Source organism: Haliotis rubra, unplaced genomic scaffold (genome assembly GCF_003918875.1).
Source record: "Haliotis rubra isolate DU_JTF1 unplaced genomic scaffold, ASM391887v1 Scf362, whole genome shotgun sequence".
Classification (NCBI taxonomy): domain Eukaryota; kingdom Metazoa; phylum Mollusca; class Gastropoda; order Lepetellida; family Haliotidae; genus Haliotis; species Haliotis rubra.
In genome coordinates, this window is record NW_025767038.1 from 476,458 (window position 1) to 487,710 (window position 11,253).

At 38.9% G+C, this 11,253-nt stretch overlaps 1 protein-coding gene across 2 annotated transcripts in view; it reads left to right on the top strand.

Moving 5' to 3' along the window:
* Positions 1 to 9,845, top strand: part of LOC124285545 (deleted in malignant brain tumors 1 protein-like) — a 32,339-nt gene extending 22,494 nt beyond the window's left edge. For both annotated transcript variants that reach the window (XM_046721787.1, XM_046721789.1), the window contains 6 exons: positions 2,600 to 2,721; positions 2,972 to 3,118; positions 6,639 to 6,717; positions 7,961 to 8,086; positions 8,700 to 8,861; positions 9,750 to 9,845. In XM_046721787.1, the coding sequence (XP_046577743.1) occupies positions 2,600 to 2,721; positions 2,972 to 3,118; positions 6,639 to 6,717; positions 7,961 to 8,066 (454 nt within the window). In that variant the 3' untranslated portion in view covers positions 8,067 to 8,086; positions 8,700 to 8,861; positions 9,750 to 9,845. The remainder of the gene's footprint in view (positions 1 to 2,599; positions 2,722 to 2,971; positions 3,119 to 6,638; positions 6,718 to 7,960; positions 8,087 to 8,699; positions 8,862 to 9,749) is intronic.
* Positions 9,846 to 11,253: the final 1,408 nt, after the last annotated feature.

Below are 11,253 nucleotides of genomic sequence, written 5' to 3' on the forward strand. Positions count from 1 at the left end.
TCTTTAATATAACTTTGCCGAGTGAATAATGTCTACTGCTGGAACAACTGAAGTAGTTGAATGTGGAAAAACAACGGATGACATGCAGAAGTCCATGACTTCAATAAGCACTCTCTATTATCAGATAATACATATCTTAACATAATCAATAGGACCATGTGGGACAAATCCATCTTTGGCTCACCGGAAACGTCACATTATACATTTTTTAATTCTTGCAATGTGTGAATGAACAATATCAGACGTCTTTAAATGTCACACACACGTGTGGGTTTACCTTTGATTATGCTGGAATGAACAACCCTGACAAATATGAATGAAAAAAGCACATTGAAGAGAAAATCTGTAATTCTGTTTCGTGGCCAAATTCCAAAGACGATCAACCTAGGGCCAAGCATCTGCTCCAAGTATGTTTCTTCATAACCCCTGAAATGAGCTGTTTGGATATATTTGACCTGAGCGGTGCGAGACCAATACACTCATGTGCTGAAACATGCAAAGTCTAAATCTTATTATGTCACTGAACATTCAAAACAGCTTGATAGCAAAGAAAGATGAAAATGGGTCACCGAAACCGAGTTAGTGAGACTTATTCCAGGGTCTTTTCTGTGATTGAAAAATTTAGAAAGTTCAATAATTGATGAAAATACAAAAGCAAAATGCATATTATATACTTTGCACCACAAATACATTGTACGTAATTACTCCAATGCGTTTGAAATGGACAATCATTGTATGAAAATTTGAAAGTATTTTACATTTCCCAAAATCTGTAACAAAGTATAAAAGGCAACGTAAAAATGACAGGCAGTAGACATTCGATTACAAACGAAAATCCAATTATGCTTCAATTATGAGATCGAATTCCAAGCATTTTAATACTGAATGTCATTAGCTGGAGATTGCAAAATCACAGATGTAAATATTCTTTTAAAAAAGAGAAAGTCAATGAATGTTCTCTTTCTAGCATTATCAATCCGTTAATTAGTTTTTAAGATATTTTGAAACTTCTTGAGTCAATCTGTAAAATAAGACTTCTCAGTCAAGTTGTAAAATGGCTGAAACATTTACGTATTTTGTAAATTGGTTATGTTCTATGGTATTATAAACATGCATGGCAGTTTAAATTAGCAACTGCGATTGTTAGTGGCTGTACCCTCAAATGGGGTTCAAGAACAGTAACATTATTGTCCTCCTGAGAGGGTACGTAAGTCCCAAAACTTTCAAAGTCAATATAGCTCAACCATACTTTTTAATCGTAGTATTTTTGTTATAATTTTAAATTTCGGCTAAATTTGTCCTACAATCGCCAGCTGCTGAAGGGATGGTGTAAATCCAACTAGGGTCCATGTAGGTAGCAAAGGCACTGTAAGTCCCCATGGTCTATAGGTGACCTATAGCCCATTTTTATACTGTTTTGTCCTAATTTGAAATCCAATTTTATAGAGAGATGCTAGTTTTATTTCTTGATACTGTGATATTCTAGTTGGTTTTATTTATAATTTACATATATTTGTGGTGATGCAAAATTTGTTTTAGTCACGATATGGCTGAAATATTGCCGATGTTACTGTAAACCTTAACTCACTTAATCACTTGTAAATTGGTAAGAACCATGCCATGTTCATATTGCCTTTAACATATAAAGGATTATATTTCTATGTGGTCGTTTAATATACTCAGCAGCAAAAAACGTCAGTACGAATTCAAAATTACATAGGCACTGTAATCAAATCATTACAGAAATGGGCATAATAAGCAGCTCAAAAAGTTTTTTGTGTACAATATCTTGACACATCTTGACACATCAATGAATAGCACAATTTCAAGACATTGCGTGGACGTTTGCAGTCCATTCAGACTCCTGACTTCAGTGTCTAGTGTGACCACCACGAGCGGCAATAACCGCAGCACAGCGTCTATGCATAGAGCGCACCAATCGATTGATGAAGGCCATTGGTACCTGGAACTACACTCTGAGAAAGGCCTGGCGCAATAAATCGGCTGTGTTCGGCCTTGGTATGACTTTATTCAGTCTCCTCTGAATTCATACTAAAGATGTTCAATTTGGTTTAAATCAGGACTAAGGGCTGGCCACTGCACAATGTTGACACCGTTCTGCTGTAGGAAGTCCCGTGTAGCTCTGGCAGTATGGGCCTGGGCGTTATCATGCTGGATAATGTGCGAAAATGTGGTATAACGTGGGGTCTGAGAGCTTGGTCGATGTAGCTCACCGCTATGATACCGCCTCCTCTCCCTGGACCAAGGCTCTGGAACACCACAGGACCCACTCTCTGGTCCAGGCCTATTCCACCCCATACCATGATGCTTTTATAGGGCTGGTCCTTGTGAACAGCACGTGTAGCATTAGTTGCATTCAAAACATGGAGAACACCGTACCATCTCCGAGATCAGGTTGCGTTTTTGAGACCATTACCTTGGTTCCATTCTGAGTTTTGGAAGGTAAAGTTGGAGATGTTGTCAAATATTACAATCAAAACATTATATGAGTTTTCAGTTATCCGTTTCTTCGAAGGAAAATTCCAAACTGACGTTTCTTTTGCTGCTCAGTATATTTTCCTTGACATTTTCTTTGCAGCAACGTATCTTGCACGTGGACAATATCTACAACAAATGGAAATAAGATAAAAGTTGAAATCATGTCCCTTTCTTTGCAACTCTCGGAAGGATGTACACGTGACTATCTTCTCTTTGTTGACAGTAAGCAGAAACATTTCTTTAGGCAAATGCTTATATATTCAACTCTTTTTAAAGAGTATAAAAAGTTATACTTTTTATCAATAATGCATATACGTTGTCTCTGGTTGACTAAAGTTACTTCTTAACTGACGATTTAAGTGAGTCACTGACGGGTCGCTGACTAACTAGCCCAACGTTTTGTTTCTAGATTGCAATGTTTAAACTTTGCCAATTCGGTAATGATTATAACCAAGAAAAATACCTATTCTAGATTCCTCGTCTAGCGCCTCACCGTTGGCTAAATACTGTGATACCTTCCTCAAGAACGTCGTAAGCTCCAGCAACTACATGATCATCACGTTCCACACCGACGAATCTGTTACAAGAGGGTTTTCTTTGAAATACACGGCGACGCGAGGTACTCACATTTACTTGTTCCTTTCAGAAAACAAATACATTTATTCTCTTCTTTTGAATTGGAAAAGAAAACTGAAAATTTATACATCTGTGTATTGCTTTACAAAAATCAAGAATTGTTTGATGAGTATGTTTAATTCATGTTACGCCATGCCAACTGAGGGGGGGGGGGGGGTTTAGCCTGATGGTTAAAGCGTTCTCTCGTCACGCCGAAGACCCGGGTTCGAATCCCCACATGGGTACAGTGTGTGAAGCCCATATCTGGTGTCCCCCGCCGTGATATTGCCGAAATATTAATACAGGCGGCGTGAAACTAAACTCACTCACTCATTCATGCCTCTGAAGTGGTAGAGATTCTTTAAGCTTCACATCATGATGATTCAGAGTTTTCTAAAAACAGCTCGATCTCTGCTATCAAATAAATATGAATAACCCAACGCTCGTTATGTATATAAAATCGATCTTTGAATATGGACGATTGTTTTGTTTGTACAATATAAATATTTCGTTATGAAAACTCGAATACTGCCACAACAAATATGCCGTAAAACTGGCCCATACATTATATTGCGGTACATTGTATATGCATACATGTCCCTATTTCTGCCCTTCACGTTCAAACAGTCATGGAAATATACACCTGTGCAAAGTTAAGCACCACCTACATATTGGTGTTAGTTTTGAAACTATATTCGTCTTGGGTATATAATGCATAAGTGGAATGGTGTTGTGTGTCTGCTTAAAAGCCACCATCGTTTTTAACGCCTGAGAATCATTACAGGAGACAAATTATCAAAAAATGTAGAATATATTCGTAACGTTTGTTCAGCACTTAAAATGCAGAAAATGGGACCTGAACCAACTTTGATTGTCAGCCACCAATGCAATCTCGCACAATCATGGATTATGTAATGCACAATCCCTCTGTGTAGTCTCATCAATTTCGGGTATAACCACCCTGCGCACGGATAACATGTCTGACGCGTTTTCTCGTGCTGTGAACCAATCGTTCGATTCTCCAAATCGGAATCCTCTGCCACTCCTCTTGGAGAACCTGAACCAGTTCTTGCACAGTTTGCACAGGGGGATTCCTCCTTCTGATTTACCGACCCATTACGTCCCTCACATGATCAATGGGATTTAAATCTGGGCTTCGGGCTGGCCAATAAGGAAGAGTCTCAATGGCGTTCCTCCTGAGGAAGTCAGTGACGGCACGAGCAGAATGAGGCCGAGCATTGTCATCCATGAATATTGGTCTGGATGCTAGTGGATGTCCATCAAAATGTGGTACGACCTGATTGTCAAGAATTTGTTGGTAACCTTGCCCATTAAGGTTTCCACGAACTTGAACCAGCTGCAGTTTACAATCCTAACAACAACCCCCTATCATAACAGATCCACCATCAAATGGAACTTCCTCAGCAATATTACGCTGGGCATAGGCGGTACCGCGTGCTCTCCACACTCGCAAACGACCACCGATAGCATGAAGCGAAAACCTGCTTCCATCTGACCTGTGGACACGCCTCCAGGTTCTCAAGTTCCAGTGTTCACGAGGCTCTACACCACTCTAGTCGCAGCTGCTTGTGTCTGGCAGACATTAATGGCCGTCGTATTGGTCGTCTTGCTCTTAGTCCGGCACGGTTGAGTCTTCGACGAACAGTACTGGACGAGACTCTGTTACCTGGTCGCCATCCTTCACGTAACTGCCCAGTGTTCGGCCAAGGATTCATTCTGGCTACCCGCATAAGGGTCTCGGTCATCTCTGACACTGCTTCTCCTAGGTCAGCCTGACCTTGGTCTGTCCTTGACATCACCAGTGGCACGATGCTTGGCAATCAATCTGCTTATAACAGTGTGATTAATGTTCAAATATCTACCGATGGCACGACACGACAGACCAGCTCTATGCATACCCAATACTGTAAATCGACAAAGTTCCCCGTCGTCAATGTTTTGCGTGATCAACAACCCAGCCAGTTCTACGTCGTGTTTGTTTTGCGAGTCCACTTTTGTAAAATCAAGTCGAATTGTTGACAATACGTCGTATCGCTTCGCGTGAACGAACATACAAAAGAAGACCAAAGACGTCAAATTTGCAATTAAGCATCGCTAGAAAAGATTATTTACCTATTCAGTTCTAATTTGTTTTGCTAGGCATTGTCTCTTATGCAGGGATTAATTGAGATTACCGTGTGTACTTGTCTCGTATACAGCGCCGGAAATAGCAATCAGCTGTGCAGTGCAGACGTTCCCCTACCGCTGATTTAGTTAAAACGTACCCGATAATATACCGAGATGAATTCTGATGCAGTGATCTTAAAAAGATAGAATCTGAAACTATTGTTTTATAAAGAGAAATATATTCTAGCATTGTGTCATTTTCATTGCAGGTTTTGCTCTATACATGTAAACTATGTATAAGGTTATGCGACAGCCTTTTTGTGTATTGCCGGATAGTTGTTAAGCATGGAACAATTTAACCTGTCACCGATGAGGTTTAGCGCGATCTTACTATTTCCACTGAGAAAGCAGTTTGTTGACATGTGATCGTCCAGCTACACTAGTTATGACTCTTGGCAAAACAAAATATGTATGCGTATCCATTTACTGTCAGCTACACTTCATTTCGAGACGTGAGTAGACGCAAAATGTAAGTGATTGCTGTGAAGTAAGTACATTGTGTTAAGGAATTACCGGTAGGCGAACATCTGGACTTTTTGACATTGTTTGATCACGTAATTTACATGGACCGGTAATAATTGCTTAACAAAATGAGAGATGTCATTACGCCTGGAAAGTTTTACACCTGGAGTTCATTCGCAATACTAGCAAAACTTTCCTGCCCGCAAAACTTTGTCGATTTACAGTATGTGCCATCTGGTGCCCTGGGATAGTTATCGGCGCATAATTTCAAATTGAACTTCACAGAGCAAAATGTTCAAATCTCTCCAGATAAAGTGTGATTTTCAAGCGCAAGGGGTGGTTAACTTTAACCCTTAAAAGCACGCATTTCAAATGAACTGACATTTGTTCATCACTTTGAACAAGCACATGGAAAGTGGATCCTTGTTGGGAATCGTATTGGTTATGTTCATGCGAATTTTTTTTATACTTGGAATTTCCAGTTGAAGTTGGTGGTGCTTAACATATGCACATATGTAGATATTCGATACTAGTTAGTTATTAGTTTATGATGTGTTACATAATGTTGTGTGACAAATGAACAACTGTATTTACTGTTGACGAAAGATTTTGTTGAACGTTACTCTTCCATGGACATGTCTCTGGATATCTTGATATTTCGTGATCGGATTTCTTTGATGCTGTTCGAAGGTTGGCAGTCCCTACATCAACAGTTTGAGTTATTCCGACTAAAAAGGCCTACAAAATCGTTTCATCATAATTACGGCATACAAGGCCTCAAACAAAATTAAAAACTTGACAAAGTGGAAAGAATTTCCTAATTTAACACTTAAATTATGAACATGATAAAGACTATTCTGTTCGATTTGTTTCAGGATGTGGGGAACATCACATGCTAGGATCTTCTGAAACAACATTGATTCAGTCACCGAATTACCCATTTTACTACCCACAGTAAGTAAACAGCAACGGACAAAAGAGAGGGCTTGTAGAACAGGGTTCGTGTATTAGTATCCTGCCTTTTCGTTTTTCATAATTCTGCAAAAATAGCTAGGCAATACACGTGGTACTACTTTTGCCCATAACTGAAAATAATTGTACATTTACAGTCACAAGTGACTAATTCTATATCAAATTCTATATTAAACATACATTCTGTATTTAATTCAAATAGTTCTTTGTGAAAGTATATATTAAAACAAACAGAATTCATAATCACCAATTTTGGGCTGCACCCAAGACTTTACAGATGGACCTGCATTTCAAACCTAAATGTATTACATGCACATTGAGAATACAATGAATCTAAAGTACAGAGGTTACAAAACATGAGTATACTTTCAAAGGTTACTTTCAATACAATTTCGTTTCAGATATTCATATTAAAAAATACATACATGGTTGTGATTTTTTAATATATTATCACCAAACAACACTATGGCAAGATTGACTAACCTTCTAAATTCTTAGAAAACTAAATCTGGTTAATTGTTACTTCCTGAAAGCCACGATCCAAATGATCATGCAGATAATATGGACAGATGAACGCTTTTTGGTGCACACACATGAGCCACTGAGGAAGTCTCGTAAGGACTTATGGAAGCTTCATGTCAATGAAACAGAATGTACATTTGCTTGCTCGGTAGTTACTTAAAATTGACTGTGAGGCTCATACTGAGTGGGTCACTGAGGGACCCAAATTACTCATGAAAATTAAACCATGCTCTTAATGCGGAAATCCGTCATTAACTACCTCAAAAGTGATGTCAATATATCAATACATCCGGACGATTTAATAACAATACAAACATACCGATAAACCAATTAAAACATATTTTGTATCCTACAGCCTAAGCTAATGGCTATTTGACCCAAATACATAGGGCAACATGTCCACATACAATGTGGATGCGAGGAGAATGTTTATTACCACTTAATAAGAATAGATGCGAAGTGTTTGTTAACCACCGCAACTGCACGTGAGCTCCCGACAATATTTTTAGACACTGCAATCACACGCATCTAAGTGTAATCACGACATTGTTTCGCTATAAGGAGTTCTGTTATTGTGTATACTGTACACCTTTTCCTTGTAACACTCATGCTCAGACTCACTGGCGGACTGGCTGACTCATTCATTTGTATATACCACGTGCCAAAGTTGTTTTTCCATTTGTTGTTTCAATACATATTTCAGAAATGCGGACTGTGAGTGGACAGTCAGCACTGATGTCGACGCATATGTAATCCATGTCAAAGTGAAGTATTTCGACCTTGAGTTTTCCCTTAAGTGTTCTCTCTGACTATTTACAACTCTACAATGGTAATTGCCTATCAAACTATTTTCTATAATAGTGTTACAATGACAGTGGGGTTTCATTTATGTTAAATAAGTTAATTACAGATCATTCATTGTTACTACAACTACTGCGTGTGAAACCCTGTTGTTCCTTTAAACTAAAATTGTGAACGTCCACGGTAGTGGTTACAAATGCGTTCGGATTATCCAGGTTTCAAAGTATTTTTGTTTCCACATTTGTTGATTTATGCATGCTACATGAGAAAATATATGTTCAAGAGTCATTGGTTCATATATCACCTAAAATATCGGGTGGTGGGGTAGCCTAGTGGATAAAGCGTTCGCTCGTTACGCCGAAGACCCGGGTTCGAATCCCCATATGGGTACAATATGTGAAGCCCATTTCTGGTGTCCCCCGCCGTGATATTACTGGAATATTGCTAAAAGCGGCGTAAAGCCAAACTCAATCAATCAATCAATCAATCCGAAAATATCTATAAAGAAAGGTTTACTGTTCTACGTAAGTTTAAATGTTCTAAATCCTATTTGACACAGCATTTTGTACATCACCAACGTTTTCAATTTCAGCTTCTTTTTTTTTAATCTGCATATTTATCCAATTTATGTTTTGTGTCAGTCGTGGAATTATATGAATACTCGCTCGGTCGATGGTGTGGGTCGGATGGCCCAAATACACAGAGTACAGGGACGAGCATGAAGGTTCGATTCCACACTGACGACGCCTGGTCCAACCGTGGATTTGAGTTAGCTTTCACCACCGGCGAGAAAACATTGGCGGGTATGTTTCCTTAGATGTATGTGTGTATGAAAATACATTAAGAGTGTACACTCACTCACTCACTCACTCACTCACTACAGAAGCAATATACCTTCCCCTTTGTGTTTTTCATAATCACAATACCTTTGCTATAGTTTGCATACTCCAGATATTCGCAATATTCAAGCAATATCAGAAAAGAGGTTCAAACATTGTACCCATGTGGAGAATCGAACACGGGATTCCCGCGTGACGCTTTAACCACTGGGCTACCCCACCGCCCGTCAGTTGCAGTTACCATGAGTCAATACTACACATTATATACTGATTTCTACCTACACAGAACTTTAGGCTGGACAAATGGTTAAATGTAATACTGTTATCAATCGGGGGCGGTGGGGTAGCCTCGTGATTAACACGTTCGCTCATTACGCGGAAGACCCGGCTTCGATTTTCCACTTGGGTTCATTGGTGAAAGCACATTTGTGGTGTCCCCTGCCATGGTATTGCTGGAATACTGCTAAAAGCTGCGTAAATGTGAACTCATTCACTGTTATCAGCCTCATCTGTAGTTACTGAGCTCAATATATACAATTTTGATTTTGACATGCCCCCCACACACAGCTATACAAACTTTCTGATAGTGTGTTCAAAATAGGTTCCCGATCGCACGTTAATTGATTCAGTGATATGACGATGCAACATTATTGACACTTTTCTTTACATCTATGTGGGGCAGTGGGGTAGGCTAGTGCTTGAAACATTCGAAGAGCCGGGTTCGATTCCGCACATGGCTGCAATGTTTGAAGCCCATTTCTGGGGTCCCTCGATGTTGCTGGAATATTCCTGAAAAGCACCTTCACTTACTTTAACTCGACAGTGTTTCTTTCTTTGTTGTTTTTTGTCCAGATACGGCACCGAACGTTGGAGGCATAATTGGAGGGGTGACTGGCTTCATTGTCGCCATGGCAGTTGTACCAGTCGGCTGTTATGCAATTTACAAAAGGAAAAAAGACACTCGCAATGGCCAGTTTCAAAGGAACAGATCACGCGACGCCAACGTGAATACTGTCTTTCCCCCCCCTATCCACAATCTCCCAGCGACTACAACTTCTCCAACGGCCGTGTTTGACGCGCCCCCAAGTTACCACGAAGCTGTGAAGAATGATCCCCCTCCGTACAGTCAGATAGCTTCGCTTTTGCTCTCACAGCCTCATGAGACTCCACCTCCTACCTATCAAATGACAGATAACTCAGTAGTTGTTAGTGAAGTATAGTTGAGAGAGAGAGAGAGAGAGAGAGAGAGAGAGAGAGAGAGAGAGAGAGGGGAGATGGGGGAGATGGGGAGGATGCGTCCGAAAATAACAATACAATGTATATATATAGCATATGCTTATACATACACATACACACACACACAGATATATATATATATATACATACATGTTTGTGTGTATGTATGTATATATGTTTGTATGTATGTGTATGTTTGGATGGATGGATGGATGGATGGATGGATGGATGGATGTGTGTGTGTTTATGTATGCACACACATATAATATTTGATATGTGTATATATTTATATATGTGTGTGTATATTATTGTGTGTATATGTATATGTATAAATATGTGTATATGTATTACATTTTAACATATATATGTATGGAACGTGAGAGAGGGAGAGAAAGGGAGAGTGAGAAAGAGAAATAGTCATGTGTTATAAGCATTATTGTTATAGACGTATACAATGCTATAAGCTTTATTATGTAGGCAGTCGTTTACCATTGCGTGAAAAACATCCATGTGTGCCTTCCTACAAATTAGCAGTTTGACCCTTGATGTCTAACAGTCAATAACTGAACCTTATTTTCACGCTATTTGATGTCAAAGCCATTTGATCATAAAGATATTTATGGCTTGCTATTTTGTCTTGTTTTCTGAAAATACTTGTCCGTTCTTGTTTTGCAGAAAAGAGTATACGTAAAAGGTATATATCTGTATAACTATTGTGTTTACACGACTGTTCTTGAACCAGAGCTGTACATTTTGAAACTTACTCAGAATAGAGACCTACTACGTATTCTGTGTAAATTTACATGCATGGGCCATAAGCTAAATGTACAGCAAAATCGATATGATAAATATATAAATATTTAATTGCTGAAGTGTGCAAAATGTAATCATATGTCATCCAAGATGAGTTTCACTTTTCATTGCTTTGTCCATACTATATGATGAAAGCAGAAAACTGTTGTTACCAAGTTATGTTTATACTTATCCAAAACATGAACACTTTATTTTGTTAATGTCTTCGCAAAATTTAGAATGCTTAAAAAATCTTGCAATCTCTCTGAAACGAAGTCTACCAATTTAATTTGCATAATATGTAAATAATAACTTCGATGTCCATGAG